The sequence below is a fragment of the Trichoderma breve genome, chromosome 3 (assembly GCF_028502605.1).
Source record: "Trichoderma breve strain T069 chromosome 3, whole genome shotgun sequence".
Lineage (NCBI taxonomy): Eukaryota > Fungi > Ascomycota > Sordariomycetes > Hypocreales > Hypocreaceae > Trichoderma > Trichoderma breve.
In genome coordinates, this window is record NC_079234.1 from 2,562,611 (window position 1) to 2,584,833 (window position 22,223).

General features: G+C 52.9%; 5 protein-coding genes across 5 annotated transcripts; 3 read left to right on the forward strand and 2 right to left on the reverse strand.

The window, feature by feature from the left end:
* Window positions 1-1,065: 1,065 nt before the first annotated feature.
* Window positions 1,066-3,409, reverse strand: T069G_05196 (nitrogen permease regulator of amino acid transport activity 3 domain-containing protein; the record flags this gene model as incomplete). Its single annotated transcript, XM_056172406.1, has 3 exons — window positions 1,066-2,080; window positions 2,160-2,556; window positions 2,644-3,409. 3 exons carry the CDS (start codon window positions 3,407-3,409, stop codon window positions 1,066-1,068), a joined length of 2,178 nt encoding a protein of 725 aa, XP_056029264.1.
* Window positions 3,410-5,619: 2,210 nt separating this feature from the next.
* T069G_05197 (choline/ethanolamine kinase domain-containing protein) lies at window positions 5,620-6,934 on the forward strand (the record flags this gene model as incomplete). Its single annotated transcript, XM_056172407.1, has 2 exons — window positions 5,620-6,357; window positions 6,437-6,934. The coding sequence occupies 2 exons, from the start codon at window positions 5,620-5,622 to the stop codon at window positions 6,932-6,934; spliced, it is 1,236 nt and encodes a 411-aa protein (XP_056029265.1).
* Window positions 6,935-12,980: 6,046 nt separating this feature from the next.
* On the forward strand, window positions 12,981-17,792 carry T069G_05198 (uncharacterized protein; the record flags this gene model as incomplete). The annotated part of the gene is made up of 6 exons (XM_056172408.1): window positions 12,981-13,131; window positions 13,720-13,818; window positions 14,045-14,727; window positions 14,825-14,948; window positions 15,103-15,193; window positions 15,248-17,792. The coding sequence occupies 6 exons, from the start codon at window positions 12,981-12,983 to the stop codon at window positions 17,790-17,792; spliced, it is 3,693 nt and encodes a 1,230-aa protein (XP_056029266.1).
* Window positions 17,793-18,561: 769 nt separating this feature from the next.
* On the forward strand, window positions 18,562-19,644 carry T069G_05199 (uncharacterized protein; the record flags this gene model as incomplete). Its single annotated transcript, XM_056172409.1, has 2 exons — window positions 18,562-18,658; window positions 18,734-19,644. The coding sequence occupies 2 exons, from the start codon at window positions 18,562-18,564 to the stop codon at window positions 19,642-19,644; spliced, it is 1,008 nt and encodes a 335-aa protein (XP_056029267.1).
* Window positions 19,645-19,742: 98 nt separating this feature from the next.
* Window positions 19,743-20,915, reverse strand: T069G_05200 (short chain dehydrogenase domain-containing protein; the record flags this gene model as incomplete). The annotated part of the gene is made up of 4 exons (XM_056172410.1): window positions 19,743-19,994; window positions 20,056-20,111; window positions 20,187-20,313; window positions 20,379-20,915. 4 exons carry the CDS (start codon window positions 20,913-20,915, stop codon window positions 19,743-19,745), a joined length of 972 nt encoding a protein of 323 aa, XP_056029268.1.
* Window positions 20,916-22,223: the final 1,308 nt, after the last annotated feature.

Here is a 22,223-nt window from a genome sequence, read left to right on the forward strand (position 1 = left end):
ATCCTGTCTGCCTATTCGCATAACCCTCCATTCCTATCCACTCTCCTTCCATTTTCGGTTCTTATCATTCTGGGTCTTTTTTTCTTCTGGTTTTTCTCTATGTGTGATTTCGCATCTTTTTGCGGCCCATCTGACGATGTTTTTGCTAGAAATCTAGCAGTAATCATCTAGGAGAGGAAATATGTGTGGCTCTGACATACTAAGAGGAACATGTCCGAGTGCCCGTACTGGCGGCGTTCTAGGTGTCAACTATTACATCGGCAGGGCCTCGTCTTTTTGGAGTGATAGGGTGCGTGCTACTGGCATCGGCATTGGGCATGGCTTTTAAATAGGATGGGTCATGTTTTTCATTTCGTCTTTCCATCTCTCTCGGTTCTTCTTATTTCATATACTACTGCATGACAGCACAAAGGGACTACGCGTCTCTCTTGCTTGCTTCCCCCCTGTTTCTCATACACACAGAGAGAGGCTTTATGCCTCTCTCTGGCTTGGTCTCTTTCCACCCATCGATTTCCTTTTACAGCTGTCAAGCGCTTTACTGATACTACAACCCGTTATGAGATATGCATTTGCTGGTTTGCTTGGTCTTGGTCAGGGACAATACAGAGGGCTCTCATAGTGTGAGATGCCCTACGACTGGTATGGTTTTCTCTTGTTTTTTTCTCAATTATCTATGGTTTCTTTTCCTTTATTAGGTAGCAGTCTCGGCTTCGGCCTCTCTCTGTGGGATAATGGGACTTTGTTATCGCTGCTGATACACAGCTATTTGCTTTACGCTTCTTCTTTTTCAGTCTTCTTCTGATCTTGTGTTGGCTTTCTGGAGGATTACACTTTTATATCCGTGTACTTAATTTTAACCTATCGACATCTCTTATATCCTGTGGCTCCTTTGCTTTTCTATATTATTTCAGATACCACTTATGACCAATAAACAGCCGAGATGAATCTTTGCTATTAAAACTGTGCCTTGATTTTAACACGTATGATTAATTACGAGTAATGACGAGCTACGGCAGCGTCTTTGGCGACAAAGGTTTATCAATTATCAGTCATCACCATCTCTATTCACCAGTGTCTTGTACATAGTAGATACTCCCTCATGGCCGTCAACAAAGCCCAGGCCTCTTTGCGCTTCATGTCCTCCTGCAAAGCGATCCGCTCAAGGGCACATCGCCCATCAAAATACTTACACATGTTCTGCCAAGCCGACCGCAGCTTCTCGTCCTTGAACCGCCGCGCAATAGCGGAGAGGTAACGAGACTCTTTGCCCGCCGCCTTCTTGGGGTCGAGGATGATGTGCGGCGTGAGGCCGACGAGGTGCGGCGCATCGTTGAGGGACGGGTTTGCCGTCGTAACGGGGACGACCTTGCGGGCGTGAGCGGTGGCTTTGTCGGCGGCTTCTCGGTGTGCTTTCATGGCAATGCGCTCAAGACGGGCCATTTCGGCCGAGTGCTCGGCTGCGGAGAGGGTGGATGGGTTAGGGACGTTTGGGGGTGCTTGGGCCTGAGCCTGAGGCTGCGGCTGCTGCGATTGCTGCGGCTGGGCCTGTTGCGGCGGAGGCGGCGGCGTAATTGAGGAGCTGGTGGATTGCGCGTCGACGTTGCTGTTGCTCTGGGTGGTGTGGATGCTAGTAGCATCGGCCCAGTCGGTTGAGGAGGAGGTGGCGAGGCCGAGTTCTTCCGCTTCGATCTCGTAGTCGACCTCGTATAGGATCTCCGGCCATACAACGACATAGCCGAATGTGCAGAGCTGAGTGACCCAGCCACCGCGCATCAACCAGGCCAGCATGCGGAGATACAGCGGCCGGTGAGCTTTACTAGGCGAGATGTGCTTGTAGGGCCGGGGCAGCACGGAGAGCTCGGCAAGGAAAGTTGACAGAGGCGGAGCTAGGGGAAAAGCTCTCTGCCAGTCTTGGGCATCCTGTGGTAGCCTCTCCAAGTCACAGTTCGGAGAGACGATATAAACATCTCGGGGGTGAAGGGGTGGAATGGCCATGGCACGGCGCCAGAAGATGAAGTGCTGGGCGTACTTGCGGACCTGATCCAGAGTAAGGAGGTTGCTCTGTCCAACTTGGTAGAAGCTTCAAGAGGAGACGCGGTCAAGTTAGCAAAGAGAATCAATGGCACAAGGGAGTAAGGTAAGAAGCAGGGAAGACTGACGACATTGTCGGTTTTGAGAGGCGCACAAACTCAATCATGGATTGAGTAGTGGGATCACGATCACTCTGTAGCTCTGATACAATCTTCTTTTCATCATCCATGAGCAAGAGCGCAAAGTTCCGGTCCAGGAATCCGGGCTCCTCGAGTGCGTCTTGGCTCAAGAAAGCGTTGGATGTTGTAAGCCAAAGGCCACGATGCCTCTCATCGTCTTCTGCTGGGAGATCTGAAACGAAAAATGGCGCCGGAATCTGGACTGAGGGTGTCAGGATACCGTCCACAGTATCGAGATGTAGAGTTGCAATCCTGTTTTGAGAGATGGCGTTATAAATTTCACACATTGAAGCTGCCAGTGAAGAGTTTTGAATAAGTTCTTTCCATAAAACGCTCATCTTCTTCTCTACACAATGCAATGGTTAGCTCTGTCTGCCTTCTGACTACCTGTGTGGCGGCTTGGTGGCCTGTCCCTTTGGGTGGAAAAACTCACGATCTTCACGGGCCCTGTCTTTTGCGAGCAGGATACGTTTGGATTCTTTCCATACAAACTCACTATGCTGCTGGCTGTACTGGTATGCTTTGTTGACCTTTTTCACAATATTAGAATACAGAGAGTCGATGAGTTCCTTGGTTTCGTGCTTCTTGGGATTGAGGAAGAAGACAAGATTGAACATGGTCATAGAGCTGCGCTTCTCTTCGTCTGCCTCATCCTTCTTGCCATCTTTGGCTTTTTCTTTACATGGTTCTGTTTTGATTGTGGGTAGGGGGTTGGGCTCGTCTGGTGCGATACCCTCGTCGGCATCTTTGTTGGCCTTTGCCTTGTTGGCCTTTTTTGTCTTCTTCCACTTCCCGTTTTCAGGTACATGAATGGGGTAAGAGACACAGAGGAGCGGATCAAGAGAAAGCTGAAACAGCTTCTTATGATAGGATCTGGCGGGAGTCAAGATGCCTGCAAGATCACGGGATGGAAAGCCGGCTACGTGCTCCCAGGGAACGACCTGGATTCCCGACTCGGTCATATAATGGTCATCACGAACACCTTGGTTCTCGGCGAGGTCGGCAGGAGCCTCGGCGCCGCCAGGTTGTGAAACTCGCTCAAAAAGGATATCCTCGACGTCTATGGTGTCCGACTTCTCGAGGCCACTATAGAGGGCGGGGACTTGAGCAGGATAATGGAAGACGAAGGCGGGCCCATCGCGAGACCGGTTGATGACGAGCGCGACGGCGACAAAGTTTTCGTCGTTGACGCAAGACATGGCCGCAGATTCGAGGGACTAAGGCAAGGCGCCTTACATGATGCGATGCACCCCAACCAGCTTAGCCGTCACTATCCAGGAGAGACACGGTCAATAGTCGGGCTGTGTCCGCTCCGAGTCCCGTTCTGCTTCTGCTTCGCTTGTGCGCCGGATCTCAGGCAGCCGCTGCTGTAAGCGATTCTCCCCGTGAGCGGACTGTGGTTAGATTGGGAGCTCCTCTTCGCAAGAGGCTATTTGCTTGTGCAAGGATAAGCAAGATAGCTTGGCTGGGTTTGCAGTTGAGGTTGATGAGGAAAGGTGAAGCTAAGCAGTTTGCGGTCGCTTGAGTGGTAGCAAGTAAGAGCTGTGCGGGATGAAGTCGTGTCTACCTTCATTTACTACCGGGTAAATATACATCGTGCGAGTACACGGTACTAAACTCCACTGGCTCTCAGCCTTCCTCCAAACTTAGTCCCAACGACCCCAAGAGTGACAAGGGATTGATTGATGCCCACGTCTTTGCGTTTGGGATTTAATAAATGATCCTGAATATTCATCTATTCTTTTGAAGAAGTAACAAGGTAGCAAACTGCAGAGCAAGAGGCCCTCTATTTTGTTGTTTCCGGGGCACAAACAATGAATATCGGTTAGGTGTACTTGCACGTAATTCCCCGGTGCGTTGGATGTACAGTTTGGGGATGTTTGGCGAGCTATTTCAGCTGATAGTGAATGCGGGGGCAGCAGTTGGAGAGAGCCCGGCGCCTGAAGTCATTCTGTGAATCTCCACCGCAAAAGGCCCCTGTATTTTTGCTCCTTCACATGCCAAAGGACGATGCGGTGCTGCTCGATATCATGGGTTTAGCGCAACAGGCATATTAATGGATGGATTCTTCTAGATGCAGATTCCCAACAATTACTGAATACCCAGTTAATGCCTTGTACCCAGAAAGTGGCATTTTCCCCATGTGTTTGAGGTGTAAAGACGTGGCATTTGCCCGTACAAATTGCTGTGTAAGTTATGGTGTACGATGGGAGTACCAAAACTTGACGTCAGTAGCCACGTACCTTTTTGGCAGACTCGTGCGTGTCCATTGATGGCCGTTTCTGCAGTTGGGCGGTGAACAGATTTGGCCCCTACGAGTTGGAAAAGGGACCTCGAAAATTAGGAGGTGGCACCAAATAGACTAGCGCAGTCACGTTTTAAAAGCACGTGCAAAGTATATTCGGAGTAGAAGTTAGGTACCGAAATGATTTAGTTGGATGGAATATGGGATGAATCTAACCCAAAATCAACCTTATAGATACTTCTTCTAGACTTGGACCCTGGCACGTCTTAACCGGGATGCGGAGGTGCTAATCTCATCAAGTTCTAGCATTAGCAGCAGTTGCCAGTGTCCCAACAAAATTTCGCATTCTCGCGTGCCAACTACAGGCTGATGTTACTTTGACGACAGCGACATCAACAGATATTGGACCCTGCAGGTTTGAGAGCAGCCTGGAGCGTCATCGCGCAGAGTACTTTGCATCTACACTGCGCCGCTGGTAATTTACAAGTACCAGCGCCATTGCAGAGGCCACTTTCAGCCCGTCGTTTGCCATTCGCCTCCCCCATCCCCTAATTTGGGCTTGTCTCGTGGCTTTGCTGTAGCCACCATCACATGGAAGCGTCCTACCCTTCCACAAGCGGCCCACACTATCCGACGCTCCTAAGTCTTTTCACACACAACAATTCGACGGCTTGGGAGGGCAACAGGTCGTGTGCGATTCTTCCAGCCTCACCCGCTTCCGTGCGCCTCCGTCATTCGCCCGCCCATTGAGAACACCCGAGCTTGGCATCCCGTACTACGAAGACGACAACTCGCTGAAGCAAGCACACGTCAACCGTCCTACTCTTGTACTACGAATCTGTTATCGCAATTACGACAACACCGCCATCTCCGAGCCTGCCAATAGTCGATGACAAGAGAGACAAACAAATCCCCCCTTGATTTAAGCATTGAGCCAGTTTTGTCCACCAACCTTAAGCAAACGTCGCAAGCCCTCGGCCAGCCCCCAGTAGAGACACAAAGGCAATAAAAGAAGAGCAAGGAGCATTATATTACAGTCTCGCTGCGCGCGTGACCCTCCCACTCTCTCTCTTCCACCCCATTTAACCTCTCTGGGTCTCCTCTCCCGCACAATTCCTACCAACTCTCATCAACTCCCGCTTTACCTCTCCTCTCTTCTTAGCCATGTCTCCAGCTGCCACAACCAAGGGCTCTGCCCACAGCCATGTCCGGTTTCTCCCCATTACCTACGACAGCAGTGATTCACAGGCTTCAGCTCAGAAGCTCATCTTGAGTCTGTTCCCTCAATGGGAGAGCGACGACTCCAATGTTGACTTCGTTCGCTTCACTGACGGCATTACCAACACGCTGCTCAAGGCTGTCAACCGGCTGCCGGGCCTATCCAAGGCTGACATTGACCGAGATGCCGTGCTGCTCCGTGCTTATGGAAACGGCACTGCGGTCATCATCGACCGAGAACGCGAGGCAGCGAACCACGAGCTGCTGATGAAGCATGGCCTGGCCCCAGAACTGCTGGCCCGCTTTGCCAACGGCATGCTGTACCGATTCGTCCCCGGTACCGTTGCCCAGCCCAAGGACCTCTCCGACCCTGCATTGATCGCGGCTGTTGCTCGACTGCTGGCTCAGTGGCATGCCACGGTGCCGTGTCTGCCCGACTCGGCCATCAAGGGAGAGTCGACAGAGAACGGCAACTCCGAAGGCCACGACAGCCACCGCAAGGCCATGATCGCCAAGGCAGCAGCGGGGAAGCCGATCCCCAACCTGTGGTCGACCATGCAGAAATGGATCCTGGCCCTACCGACCGACACGGAGCAGCAGCGCGAGAGACAGGCCCTGCTGCAGCGTGAGCTGGAGGAAATGATTGAGAAGCTCAGCCAACGTCCCGGACTTGGACGGAACGGGGTATGTATCCGTTGACCCGCCGCCTTACATGATGCGTTGTAGAAGATCCCTTCTTTGTGCTAACCAGAAGAATCTATAGTTGGTTTTCGCCCACTGCGACCTGCTCAGTGCCAACATCATCATGCACAAGGAAGCCGGCCAGGAGCTATCCGTGAGCTTCATCGATTACGAATACGCGACGCCCTCGCCGGCTGCGTTTGATATTGCCAATCATTTTGCCGAATGGGCAGGGTATGACTGTGACTATGCAGCCATGCCATCCCGGTCGCAGCGACATGCCTTTATTCGTGAATACATTGCGACATATGCAAATCTGTCAAACAATGGCATGGACCTCGAAGAGGAGACTGACAAGCTCGTATGTGAGGTAGATGTCTTCCGTGGGGTTCCTGGCTTCTATTGGGGTATCTGGGCCTTGATTCAGGCGACCATCTCGCACATTGACTTTGATTACGCCTCGTACGCCGAATTGAGGCTCGGTGAATACTGGGCCTACAAGGCTGAGGAAGACGGTAGCCGTGCAGCGGCAGGTAAAGAGATACCGCTCCGAGAGAAGACGTGGTCCCGAAACGAATAGAGAGGGCCAAGTCAAAAATAGAAGAAAGACATGAAAGAAAAAGAAAAGGGAAGCAGGGGGATTCCGTGGGGTGTCACGGTTACAATGCCTTAGAGAGAAGCCGTCTGCCTGCCTGTCATTGTGCAGCAACACAGCAACAGCAACAGCGGCATTAACCAATTGGTATCTCGCAAATGTGGCGGTGACAACGAAGAGAGACTGCAATGAAACAGTCTTTCGTGGGGGGAGGGCGCAAAGACGGCGTTGGCGCTGGTTAGTGCTTTTTTATTATTCTTTTAATTATCCCGTCCTGCATTTGTCTAGATCTGGATTGGGGGGAACTCGGCTACGTCTTTGTAGAGACAGCCATTGGATTATCTACGAGTTTAGAGTATCATGAATACGGGTGGGATGGGGAATGGCCTGACATGACAGCAAAGAGAAGCAAAAAGACGAAACGAAGGAAGAAATGGCCATGCTTCCACTGAGCATGAGCTTGGTACTGCCACACTGTGCTATCTATCGTTCGCCTTGTTTCCCTTTCCCCTTTATTTTCTTACCTTGATGATTGTTTCATCATCTGGATCGCTCTTAGCATGCGATTTATTACGAGTTTTAATATTAGACGACGTTCGACGAAGGGCATAAGCCACAGTCTCTCTCCGCAACCACTAGGTGTGAAGTGAAATAAAGACGCAAGCATGGGTTACCTCCCCGAGGAGATCAATTAAACTGCGTATACTCAATACAGGTAATACGAGTACAGTAGCAACAGGCGGCATATACCTCGGCACACTTCTATTGGCAGTAGATGCGCACATACAAGAATAAGCAACTCCGATTCTTTCGAGGCCCTAAGAAGAAAGCGGACATACGGGCATGATGAGGCGCACGCAATTCCGGGGAGCCTTTTGTGTCCATGTAGCCTGACGTATGAGTATCAGGTCTCCGTCGTGGGGAGAAAGGGAAATGATTGGGGGGGACGGCAACCTTTTCACCCCCGCGTCATTTCGCACTCCAAAAGAGACAGAGAGAGACACCTGAGGATGAAGGGGGGATGCCGAAGGCGAAAGACAAGGGGGGGCTTCTGTTTTCTTTTGCTGATCGATCTTTGGTTGTGTGGAGAGATTGGCGGCAGTCAGCGGCTTGGATACGACGTGCTGCTCTATGGAGCAAGCAAGACGGGGAGAAAAGGATGGAGAAATGGAGCTTTTTGTGGCCATTGTAAACCATGGATGGACAAGACAAGCAGCAGGTAAAGTGGCACTGTACTCGTAGAGTGGTACTGTACATTGCAGATGGAAAGCACACGGAGCGATTTTGGGGGTCCTTGTCCTTGCCCTGGTCCTGGTCGGGGAGGGATTCTCGCCTCCAAGGCCATGGACGGGGACGTTTGCCTGGTGCTACCTTGACCGGGCTACCTATCTCTCGTCTTGCATGTAAGGCATGTAATGGACATGTAATGTAATAGGACAGGACGGCCAGTAGAGCTGCTTGTTGCTTGACCTTGTATGTAAGATGATGACCTTGTTATGCCCGGCCAAGAGTCTGTAGATACGAACGAACAAACACCCGGCTGCTGCTGCCAAGTACAGCACTACGACCGAAGCAAGCTGTCTGTACTGTATTATTTGCATATCGCACGGCGATTTCTTTGACAATCACTTGCCACCTTGTCAAAAGCCATGGATGTAGCTCCATACTCCATAAGGCGGGCTGGTCGGTATGCTTTCTGGGGAGGTAAGATAGCTCTTTTGGCTGGGATACTCCTTTCGGCAGTGATACGGAGTGCGCTCCGTGCCAGCCCAACACCCCAACCAACAATCAAGATACCTAGCTGGCTTGTATGTATGTATATAACTGACAATATGATAGGATGCGATACGAGCAACAACGGCGATGGGAATATACAGTATGTAATGACATTAGACAGACCGGCAGAGATTAGACTGATAGCGACAGTGGCATTGCATGCACGCACATGTTCTCGTACATGACATGACATGCCCGTACGTACATACATGCCTCCGTACATACGCGGTGGCTTGTTTTGAAAATGGGCGGCAGCCCGAATCAGACAGAGTTAGCAGCATCCAAGCAGTGCATCATCGTCACTTTTCGAGAGCGGAATTATGGGGAACAGCCCTCGAGCAGAAGCGGGTACAGGAATTACCAGTAGTTAGTTAGGCTTGGGGTGAGAGGGAAGGGAAGGGATGGGATGGGCGTCAAATGGTGTGTGAGTGAGTGTCTGTGTCTGTGTGTGTCCGTTCAAGTGCTTTTTGGCATTTCCATCCATCTCAGCCAACCAGCGGCGGGCGAGTGGCTTGAGAGTTGTCTGTCTTTGTCTGACGCAGCGCTGGCATAGCATGGCATGGCATGGTATAACAAGCTTGCTGTGTGGCCTTTTAATTCTCTCTCTGTCTCTGTTTTTCTCACTCTCTCATCCACACTCACAGTCACACAAGCACGCTCTCTCTCGCCGGTCTCTTTTTTGCCCTTGTTTATTTTAATTTGCTAGGCTCTTGGGCTGGAATTTCCTGTTTGGGGGTGGAGTAGGCCCGGCACAAGTGTTTTAGCGTGGTGAAGGGTTTTGGCCTGAGCGTTGGAGCTAGCCCAATGGGGAAACGATGGAGAAGGGAGGTAGGGGCCTGCTGTGGCGAAAAAGGAACGGGACGAGTCGGCGTTGTCTTGGGGGACGTGCAAGTACCGGTACAAGGCGTGTGCGCTGTGTGCGTGCGAGTGGATGCGCGTGTGTGCGTGGATGCGGCTTGTCTGGCTTGGAAATGTGCCGCGGACTAAACTGCGCTACACGACGTGATGTTCGAGAATGGCGGAGGCGGCTCCTTGTTTTGGTTGACGGGGGGGGGATCCTGTGTCCTGTGTCCTGTGTCCTGTTGCCTGTGTAAGAGTACCTGGACTCCAGGTATCTGGGCCGTAGTGCGTTCCGCCGCTCGGTACAAGTGTCTCCGGTACTGCGCGCAGGTCGGCAGAGCACTTGTACTCGTACCTAGGCCTAGGAGGCAAATAGGCGGTAACTTGAGGCCGTTGGGAGTTTGTTTAGCGAACACTTGAGACAATTGCCTTGCCATTGAGCGGCAGAGATGTTCGTTTGTTGGTTGGAGGTGTCGTCACAATACCTAGTACCTACCGACAGGTACTCCGTGCTCGTACGCACATGTACCGAAGCCCCCCGGTGCAGCTAACTTGACTTGCACGGACAGACTTGATGCGGATTGGGGTGCGTGTGCGTGCGTGCGTGCGTGAGTGAGGACGTGAGTGAATGCTGGCCGGCTGAGTGGCCAGATTGGACGGGATGGGTGGCTACCGTACGAGTACAAGCAGCAGCACAAGCACAAGCAGCTGGGCGAGCGGGACTGGATGAATGGGATGGAACATGAGAGTGAGCAGGGCGTGCATGGAGGTTGTCAGTCAGGTCGTAGCGTAGCGGGTGACAGGTGAGGCGAGGCGGTGATTAAAACAAGCCCTGGGCAGAAGCACAGCACGCACCACACTTAGAATGTACTAGTACGCGTACCACCAGGCAGGGGTGTGTGGAGGATGGCAAGCAGAAAATGCAGATGCGACGAGAAGAAGAGAGAATGAGTGAGTGAGAGCGCGGGAAGATGAGATATCGCCGGTTGGAGTTGGACCAGGTGCCGGTTAGCGGTGCTGTCTTGGGGGCCACTAGCAGCTCCAGACCTTTCCCTCTCCGTGATACCGCGAGGAAACTAGCCTGGCGAGTACCCAGAATGCAATTTTGTCTGTGGTGATAGAGTTTAGCGACAGTTGAATCAGTCAATGCAAATGCGGTGGAGTGCTGCATTGGTGCTGGTGCTGGTGCTGGTGCTGGTCTGAGGGCTAACTAACAACTGACATGACATCCATCTGACTCTGACAAGACCGCACGTATGCGCACAAAAGTCGCAAGCCATCGACTCGGCCGACACTTGCCTCCCACTCTCTGCCGCACGAGATGCGTCGATGATGCTACCTTCCATGCCGGGCCCTCCAACTTACAGCCAGACAGGGCGGTTTCATTCGCTGCGGCGGTATCGAGATGGGGGGGGGAGCATATACTCGAACAGGAGCAGTTATCGTAAGGTATGGATGTCTGTATGTATGGACGAGCAATTTGATAGCAGCAGCCCAGACTAGACTACCCAGACAACTGAACTGGTGACTTCTTTTTCCCTTTTGGCTTGGGGTGGTTGTCGGGAGCTTGTGCACCGGCCACCTTTTTTTTCCCTTCTCCCTGCCTTGGTGGGCTTGGCCTTGCTCGAACTTATTTTGCTGTCTGGTCATTTTTAGTGTCGTCGGATGTATTCCGAGACGGCTCGTGTGCGTGCTTCTTTTTTTTTTCCCTTGCCTTGTTCCCCCTTCCGAACGTGAGGCTATTTGCTGGATCTGGATTCTTGCAGTATATGCTTACATCTTGGTTATACTTGTTCAGGACACCTCGCCGAGTGCGTCAGTACGAGTGCTAACATAAGAAGACAGGCATCGCGATAGGCCCAGTTCTTACCATAGAGTACCCACGCAGTTACTAAGGGATTAGTAGTGGTACCTTGCGAACGGAGGCCTGTTCCGTGTCTTCTGGAAGAGATGCCATCGCAGGGTCTTGCCGGCATCTGCTCTGCAAAGGTGGCGCCAAGAGCACGAGCACCACCGCTCTAACCAAGTCGGAGCAGACACGCTATGAGTACATGGAACTAAAGTCGAGCCCACAGCTGGTCCATTCGCCCTGCCTGATGTGGTTTTGCACTCGTACTTGTACGGAGTAACAGTACATGCTCGTCGAGTGCTGCTCAGGTACTCGTAGCACACGGCGGCTCATACAGTGCGGGGATGGGGCCACATGGCACTCTTCCGAGGTCTCAGACACGGTGCAACAGCCGGCCCCTCTGGGGTCAAACACAGTGCGCCACACCTGGGCCGTTTAACACTCAACGTCCAACGCTCAACGCTCAACGCTCACCCGCACCCGCATCCACCCTCACTCCCACACCCCGCGTGAGACATGCCGTCCAGGCCGTCCAGCTCGAATAATACCTGGATTATGGAGCCCTCTCGGTCTGCAGAAGTGGGTGTGCGTCCCCAAGTACCGACTACCTATCTCGCCTGCCCAGGTGCTGCCTGTGCGCTCTCGCTGCCGTACCCGCGTCTGTACCGCTACCCGCAGATTGCGTGCGCCCAGGCCCGTGGCCGTCGTACGCTTCATGTATGGAGTACCAAGGCGGCGCCTAATCGGATGCCCTGCCTGCAAGGCTGTGCCCCACGCACCTTGTAGCGTGTACGAGTCCCCGTGTGCGACCATGGCAAGAGAAGCGAAAAGAAGCAGAGAAAAAACCGTTGCGTTTCCAGCCATGGAGTCGCACCCACCTCCAGCAAAGCCCACTCGCACCGCCCTATTGATAAAACACCCCAGCCCGCAATTCCCGCGAAATGGCCCCAATGGATAATGCAGGGGAGGCGAAGGGGGTGGCAGGCGGGTGTGTATTTCGAAAGGAGACAAAATGCAAGTGAGAAAAGCTGTTCGGAGACGAGACCGACAGTAGGCGGGCAGGGGGAAGGGAAGACAAAAAAAAAAAGAGAGAGAGGAAGAGTGAGAGAAGAAACCAGTCTGGTTGCAAGAAAAGAGATCGAGATCGCAACAACGCCAGCGAGAACAAGTGAAAGGGGGAGGTATTGATACGCACGAGAGAAACACCCGAAGAGACAAGAAGCAAGACGCAAGACGCAAGAGAGAAACACAAGGTCCGCCAAAAGGCCTTCACGAAGCCATCTCCAAGCGGAAGCAAAAAGACAGCCCGGGACGCTTCCCATCCCCCACGAGATTTTCCCACGCCCTCTCTTTCTTCTCCCCTCCTCAGCTCGCTACTTGCTTGCCCGCTCACCGGTCTCGCTCTCCTTCACAGCAGCCCCGATCCCGGGGCGCGTGCCAGGACAACGGCAGTCTCGGCGCCGACAGCATGTCCTGAGACCTCGATGCCGACGAACCTGGCCATGAAGACGGGCAAAAGCAACGACAACGCAAGAGGCCATTTAAAAGCAATAACCGCGAGTCGCCATGTCTGGGCTTCTCGACACCGACTCGGTCGTCGACCAACGGGCCGGCATGCACCTTCGACACGTCTTCCACCATGGCCTCAACCTACCGGAAGAGCTCGAGATGCTGCGCCACAAACTGCGCGTCCTCCAAGACGTCGTTGATCACCACGGTATGTCTCCATGTTTCTCACTTTCGGTCCGCCCTATCTGCCTCTGTCTCTCAGTCTCTGGCTTGTCTCGCCTGGCCCTCCCGCTCTCACCCCCATGTGCGCATGTGTGTACATGTACGGGCTGATGCCCTGTATGTGTGTGCGTATTGCGTATTTGCATCATAGGCTCCCCCTCAATTGCTCTCTTTTTTCTTCCTTGCCTGTCAAACCCCTGTCCTGTCCTGATACAGCCTTGTCCACATTTGAGCCCGGCCTCGATTGACACACACACACACCACACATACACACGCTTTTTTGCTCCCCTACCTTTGCCTTGCCTTGCCTTGCCTTGCCCTGCCCTGCCCTGCCTTTCCTTACCTGACCTTATTACTCCGTACATACATGCATATATGCTGCATCCACGCTTGTTTTGTACTAGACAGGCAGACGGACAAGACCAGGCCAGACCAGACCAGACCAGACAGATACCGTACATATTAGTGGTAGCGCTCCGTACATGCCCTCACATACTTACACATACATACGAGCCGTCATTCGTTTTCCGGTCCGGCAACGGAGCCCGTGTGCTGACTCGCAAATGCTTATCAGGCCTGGCGTCGCGCGTAACCCCCTTCATGTCCGACATTGAAGAGGCTCGCGCGATTCAGCACCGTTGCGAATGCCTCGAAGCTGCTTGTGTTCGAGATAGTAAGCTGAGACCAGACCCTCCTACCGCTACTTGATTAGCTAGCTGCCCATCTCCCGTTCTCCACGCAGCCCGCCGCCGCCGCCACCAACCCGCCTCATGCAAGCCCCCAATCCATTTGTCAAAATATACTGCTGCTACTCCATGCTACATCTGCCTTGTACTCCATACATCGTCAGGCCCAAAAACAACCAAGGCCGGGACCTGTTGTTAGTTCGCCTTGCCCAGACGCTGACCTTTTCTCTCCTTCTCTTTGCTCCCGCGAAATAGACGTGGATGCTGTCGAGCCCCTGAGAGGCTCTTCGCGATCGGCGCCGCCAGGGTTCGGCTCTTGGCTGGACAAGCATCTGGAGCTCCACGACCCTGTCCTCCGGGCCCAGCGGGAGTGCGGCAGCGAAGTTGTGTCCAGCGCTTATCCGCTTCCCTCTCTAAAGTGCTGGGACGACCGGTGCATCCACTACGTTTACGGTTTTCTCACCGAGCTTGATCGGAGCAGCCACGCCCGAATGCATGCCTCTCACGCAAAGAGAGACTCGGAGCTCTCTGCCGCCAGTTCGTCGCTGTCCTCGTCGTCGGTTCTCGCCTCTGGACACGGTCCGTATCTGTCCAATGCCTCTGAACCGTTGGGCCCGTCGCCTCTCATGCACCTTCCACGCCCCGCCCTGTCCTCCAAGCTCCCTCCTCTCAGAATCCCGACGCCGTCGACCGAACGGCGAGACTCGCTCATAACCTACGCATACTCCAGCCGCTCCGCCGCCCCGAGGAGTGCCGTCGACGCCGATGTCGAGCCCCTCCTCCCGCCATTGAAGAGGAGCAGGGTCGGCAGCTTGCCTCGTCTCGAGTCTATCGGAGAGCTTCGTCTCTTTCACGACCAGCGGCCATGCCTCCGCTGTAAAGTGACAAAGAAGGAGGTGGGATACCGTTCTTCTTCTTCATTCTTCTCCCAAACTCTGGGGGCCGTTCCTGTCGTGGACTAACATCTATTTCGTCTCTTGTCTGGGAATCCAGTGCGATAGAAATCAGCCGTGCTCAGCCTGCTCAAACCTACCATTGATAAGTTCCGAGGACCATTGGGCCGTCATTGGGTGCTTCCGCAGTTCCCTCAGCACTTTTACCGACTATTTACTGCCAGGTATAAACGATTTGGTTTACTCTTCTCTTCTGTTTTCCTTTCTTCGTATGGCCTCGATTTGCACCTTCATGTTGTTATGGTTGTCTTGTTTTCCTCGTTTCGGCCTTTGCAAAACCGGAAAGCTCCAACGCATTTCTCTAACAACGCCGGCTAGGCTCTTCTTTCTCACACGGACAAATTCAAACACCCACATCTTCCACGTCCCCCACACGACGACAAAATGTGAACGATTATCTGCAGAGAACGTGTGTTTTTCCAGCGCATATTGGTGAACATGTCAGAACATGTATGGACTATAGGGATGCCTTTTGGTGGTCCGGACAGCAACAATCTCATAGAAGATACGATGGGCATCACGAGACCCAGCAGCTCACCCAGGATATGGTCAGCCGCCCTCCACCTATTCTCTGCGCCCTGGCTGCTAGCTGGAATTGCCAGGAGACATCAGCTAGCCCGCTCGATCTCCTGAGATATACCGGATATATATCGCCCTCCCGCGAGGCCGAGGAGTCACAGTACCCAGTTTTATACCATGCAAAGGTGCTGCTCCGCGAAACTGCTTTTTACTGCCTTTTCCATCCCAAACCGGTCCTTCAGTTGGATCCCAGCTTCGGATATCAGCCCCCATCAGACCGCCTGGATTTTACCGGAGAGCACAGCCGGCTTGTCGAACAGGCCATGGTATCATTCTTGCAGTCCTTTGAGACCATTTCTCTGAGAAGTTCTCCTCTTCACTCGAAGGAATGGCTGGCCGTTTTTTACTCTTTGTGTATCTTCAGCATAATTCGCACCTTGCTCATGGACCTCGCTTCAATATCGTTGCTACCTTATCCGGCGTTTCGACATCAAAGTCCACTCAGAGACAGTCCGCAGAACACCATAGACAGCGTATACAAGGCCTTGGTCCACTTGTTCATCACGAGTGGGCCGATGTTGACGGATGGCTCTCCCAGCGATGTTCCACAGGAGGACGTTCCCGTATATGAGCTCACGCGCCGCATCATGCGCATGGATACGTGGCAGGCCCGAAATATTCGCTCCAGTGCAGATTTCCTCATGAGTTTAGGAAGCGGAACTAAAGATATGTTTGGGTTCAATGGCTTCATCCGGCCCGGACGGCCAAACGTTGTTCCCATCATTGATTCTCAGCTGTCAACTCCTCAGTCCATCTCGGCACGTGAGCCACGGTGGTCATCCGTGGGGAGCTCTGCATTTCCTCCCGCACCCTCCCACAGAGAAATACTACTTGGACCGCGTCCAGAGGCATTGGACGATGCTAACATCAATCGCGGAGGGGTTTCGTCTTCCTTGAGCCAACCGGTCCCAGAACACGTCGGACGTGCCAGGAGGCACACGGTTGCGGGGGAGACCACCAACAATTCGAGCCCAATCTTCGGGAACCACTTGACTCCCATGAGATTCAAGCCTGCCTACCAAAGACCACCTCTCCGGCGTGTGTTTTGCCGCAAGTGTAATGAATATCCCGAAGGATTTCGGGGCGAGCACGAACTGAGACGCCATACAGATGCTAAACACGCAGCGCTAGTAAAACGATGGGTTTGTTGCGAGCCTGGAGGACAAAGCCCAGCATCCCCACAACCTGCCATTCCCCTTTCGAGCTGCAAAGCTTGCGTTATGCAGAAGCATTATGGCGCCTATTATAATGCAGCGGCTCATCTTCGACGAGCTCACTTCAACCCCCACCGCGGAGGCAAGGCCAGCGGGGATTGGCCGCCCATGTCGTTGCTGAAAGACTGGATGCGCGAAGTTAGGCAATCTGTGGCGGAGGTGGGCGGTGATGTGGACAATGACATGTCGAGTGATGGCGAAGAGGAAGAAGACGTGAAGCACCCTACCAGAACGGTACCTCTGGCAGCTATACCGCCGGCACCGGTGATGGAGCTACCGCCGCCTATCCCAATCGTCAGCTCACACTTGTCAGTATCATCTGTCAGCTCGATGACAGTATCTCCAAGTATCATGGAAGATCAGGTGCCATGGGAAATGGTCTCGAGGAGCCCGGTCGGCCGGTTAGCGCCGCCGCCGCCACCACCTCCGCTGTCACTGCCGCCACCATCGTCCCAGCCGCCGATCCCACACCACCTATCGAGGCCTATACCGACACCGCCAGCACCCGAGAACCGTAGCAGATGCCCGTTCCCCGATTGCGGGCGCGTGTTCAAAGACCTGGCCGCTCATATGCTCACGCACCAGGAGGAGAGGCCTGAGAAGTGCCCCATTGAATCATGCGAATATCACACCAAGGGCTTTGCTCGCAAATACGACAAAAACCGACACGCGTTGACACATTACCGAGGAACCATGGTTTGCCCGTTTTGCCCGGGGGTCGGCTCAGCCTATGCAAAAGCATTCAATCGAGCCGATGTGTTTAAGCGCCACCTTGCTGCAGCTCACCAGGTCGAACAGGCGCCTCTGCATAGTCATACCACCAACAGAGGTGGCCGGCTCATTACACTTTCTGCTAATTCAGGGGCTAGCGCCATCTGCTCGATTTGCAACAACCGCTTTGCCGCACCGCAGGACTTTTATGAGCACCTGGACGACTGCGTGCTGAGCGTCATCGTTCCGGCGGGTACCCGAGCGGCCATGGAAACGAATAACGATGCTAACGACGAAGATAAAAAGCCAATACGAGGAGGATCCGCCGGGGCCGGGACTGGAGCCGGAGCCGGAGTCGGATCTGGCCCCGGTACAACCGGAGAACGGACAGCTGGGAATGGAAATGGGAACGGGAATGGGAACGGAAACGGGACAGGAACCATTGATGGTACACAGGGAATGATTTACATAAGAAGAGCGAAAAAGTCTGCACGGATGGAATAAGCGCTCTGATCTGTTTTTCTTTTTGCTCTCTTTTTTCCTTTTCTTTTTTCTTCTTCTTCAACATTTTGTGTTCTTTTCCTTTTTGTGTGATTCCTTGGAGTGATTTCATATTTCCTTTTCCCTTTTATCGTCCTCTGGTGAGGGCACATGAGCGATATCTGTTATTCATTTTCCTTTGGGTACACGAGTTATGTCACTAGCACCCAGCATCTACTACATACCCACCCCCTCACGAGTGCAAAATTTCCTGTTGTGGAATATTGCGGGCACCTGTACAATAAACGAATCATAGCGTAGCGATGCTCTGTCTACTTTGAGAAGGCGAGCGGATGGAAAACAAGAGCGTATGTCGTTTTGCCAGCAGTTGGATAGTGTTGCCGTGAAAGTATGAGGTTTAACAGCAACAAACAAGGCCAAATGTACGGAACAGTACGGTCGTGCACTGTGTGAGGCAGCGTAAATGCATATACATCGGTATAGCTGAGATCAGACTCAAAGCTGGATGCAACAGACAGTGTAACGATGTGCTGTAACAATGCCAGGATGTCTAGATTGTACAGCAGCTGCTCCGTATTTACGGAATCCTGGAGAGTTGCGGAGCGGATTTAGGTGGGACCCGGGCCCGGACTTAAACTAACGATGCGCGCCACCCAACGTTACCGCATCATCACCACCTCGGCAGCTTTCACGATGCTCGTGGTTGTTGGCGTGATAGCATCATTTCACAGTCCAAGGCATAGCGTGTAATATCAAGAGTCTACGAGACGCCATGTCAGACACTACAAGCCAGGAGGCGGAGGGTACGGAGACATTGAGTGCGGCAAACAGGCGGAGATTGCAGAACCGACTGAACCAGCGTGCGAGTCGTAAGTGACGATTAACTAGCTGCCCATCTACCTAGCTTTCTTCTCGTTAGTTCACGAGAGCTGATGAATGAAAAGGCATGAGAAAGAAGGAGTTGCAGAAGCAGCAACAGCAGGACAAGAATCAGGTTAGCAAATGGGTCTTTTATGTAGACCCGAGAACAGAGGACGCGCAGCTGGACGGGCGGCCGCTGGATCGGAAGCGCTATCAATGGCGTCTTGCACAAACGCAACCGGTGTCGTCTCTTGGTGATTGGAAAGCGTCTGGCTCGGAATTGACTGTTGCCACCCGCAATTACTACGGTACAGGCTTCACCGACGTGTTCCGCTCTCCCAAGCACCGTGACGAGATATTTCGCTTCTTTTGTAAGTTATCAACGACCGAACGGGGTATCTTTTTCCGTCGGCTGTATGAATTGGTTACTCGCCATGTTGCACAGCACACGCTGGACAGTCAGCTATTGTTATCCGTGATGCAGTTCAACGTGATCCGGGCCGCGGGGGTGAATGCTGCGGTCATCGGCATCGGGATGGATGTCATGGCCGAAGATGTCATCTCGCCCTTCTACACCGGCGCCGGTACTCAGCTTGCTCTGCCTTCCGCGCCTGGCGGTAGCGCTCCATACGACAAGGAGATGCAGTATCTGCCGCCGAACCTGCAGCCAACCGCGTTGCAGAAGCTGGTCATCCACCACCCCTGGATTGACGTCTGCGCTCAGCCTTCGTTGCGAGACGCGCTGCTGAGGCGGTTGCATAATCTAGATGAGGATGAGTTTTGCCATCACATGTTTCTACAATCTGGCGAGTCGGACAAAGACGGCATGATTGGGATGGTCGTGTGGGGGGAGGCCTGGGATCCCGCGTCGTACGAAATCTCGGCCACCATGATACGCAAGTGGCCGTGGATAGTGAACGAGTGCCCAGATATCATCAGGACGACAAATTACTGGCGGGCAAAGAGACAGGAGGGTCCATTGAAGATTCTTTGATTAAGATGTGAGATATGGGCTTTTTCTTGATTTCTATCGACGGGCCAGCGCGAAGCCGTTCTGAAGGAGTGTACATGAGGGGAGGTGGGACACGGAGCCTAGATGATAAAGGGCTCTCCGATGAGCTTCTCGCTGAGCTCCCACAGCTTGGTCCAGTTATCTCGGTTCAGGATGTGCGACGTCAAATGATCCTCGGCAGGGGCATTCTGGTGCAGGAACGCACCGTGGGCCTCCTCAATGGTGGGATCAATCATGCCCGTGATGAGCGTCGCCGCACCCTCAGATGTGCCTGTGAAATTCGGCATGTTATAGGGGCGGCCGTCGAGATCGCGCATTGCTGCTTCAGTCAACTATCGGTTTAAGAAAGGAGGACGAGGGAGCACGCTTACGTTCAGTCGACTTGCGCAGTACCTGAATCTGAGCAAGGAACTCTCCGCCAAAGTGGCGCTGTAATCCTGTTTGAACCGCTGTTGAATCGAAAGGCGACTGGTTAGCCATGGTTCACCAAGTTTCCATTGGGGGATTCATGGCAGGATACATACCACCGGGGTCGACGCTGAAGACGCGGATGCCTTCTCCTTTAAGCTTCTCGCCTAGGAACAGGGCAAAGATTGTTCTGGCGGCGTTTGACTGGCCATATGCGTCGAGAGGGTCGTATGTTTCTCCGTCCTGTGGAACGGGCAATATGTCAGCAATCAGGGCCGTTCTCAACACGTATACTATGGAAGACGAACGCTGTAGTTGATGTCGTCAAAGTGGACCTGGCCTCTTCGCACAGCGGAGCTAGAGCAAATGACAATGGAGGACTTTGGCCCCGCAGCCCTGATCTTGGGCAGCAGCTCCTTGACCAGCAAGAAGTTGGCCAAGTAGTTGACGCCAAACTGCGACTCGAGGCCGTCCGCCGTCTTCGCGTACGGGGGCACCATGACGCCGGCCACGGCGACGAAGTGGTCGATCTTTGGCACGTCGTCGAGGTCCTTGACCGCTCTGCGGACGTCCTTGAGGTCGGAGAGGTCGAGCTTCAGGAAGCGAGTGGAGACGTCGGGGTTCTTGGACTTGATCTTTGCGACGACGGGCTCGACGCGGGACTCGGAGCGGGCAGTTAGGATGACGAGGGAGGGCTTGTAGGCGCTAATTTGGACGGCGAGTTCGCCGGCGATGGAGTCGTTGGCGACGCCGGTGATGAGGATTGTCTTGCCGGCGAGGGATTCGCCGTATTTGCTGAGGATGAACTCGGAGGAGAGGATGAGGCCGCCGTCCCAGCTGGGCATGGTTGCTGTTTGATGTATGTGTTTTTTACGAAAGGGTGATGAAAATAAAGTGAACGATGTTGGAGTAGGAGAAGATTGAGAGCTTATTTGAATTGAGTGATAAAGTACAGTGTTGTCTGGGTATACAAGACTTTGAATCCGCGAAACCTCGTCGATACTTATACTCTTCGACTTACACGCAAACCCACAAAGACATGAAAATCACAATCCAATGCAACAGCAACAGCTTCGCCCATAATTCCCAACAAGGCTAGCCCTCCAGTCATCAACATGCACTCCATCCCCACCACCGGCTTTAAGCCTCTATATCCAACTTTCTTCCTCAGGGGGGGACTCGCTTTGCCTCTCGTTTAAGGTTGTCCAAACTTGAATTGTTCCAATCACGATCTCCGCAAATCCCGAGATGCGTCTTTACTGTATCTAGTTAAGTCTCATTCTTTCTCTACCTTATTTAGTTAGAGCGGCTGTCAGCACTCGGAAGGACCCGCAGTTGCCTCATGAGGCAACATTCCCTCTGAGAACGACAGACGGATAGACGGACAAAGCAGAGAGGAGGAGGAGAGAACGCATGATTTCGGTGTAAAGAGGGTTCTTTGCGGAAATGCGGACTGTTGGCTGCGGAGCGGTTTGTTTGGGTGGAGGAGTTGTCTCGGCTTTTGATGGAGTTTGCACGGATTGTGACTCTGCGGCTGAAGTAGAGCGAGAGAAGTTTACATTTTGACAGAGTTGATTATGTTAAACAATATCGAATGAGATATATAAGGTAGAGAGCTTCATAAGCGCCATCAAGCTATACGCAAATAGAAAGGATTCATAAACTTTAATAGTCGAGAAAAGACCCTAATCATGCAACGCCAGAGAAGAAATGAAAATGAAACCACCGCCATAACTGTTCGTCATGTCTAGCCATTCGCCGTAACTTAGCTGTAAATCTATTCAAAACTTCCTAATAGTGCGTCTTGGTGCCGGCTCAGGATCATCATGCAATGGTCTGTCTCCACTTGCCATGGCATCTTGGCTGCTTCCCTTTCCTGTTCGCGCAGTGTTTGTTCTCATGAGCCTTGATATTCGATTTATTGGGGTCCCTCGTGCCACATCCGTAACGGCAGTTGTATATTACCCGGCGGTAATTTGCTATGGTGTCGGGATGATGAATTTTCATGTGTTTCTGGAGATTGCTGGCCTGGCCCCTGCGGCCATTCTTTCCGAGTTTAAATTTTGAACCGCAACGCTCGCAGTAAACCGCTCCGTCCATCAAAGTGCCCATGGTAGTCGAGCTAGGCGTAGCTGTAATCACTGAGGAGGGTG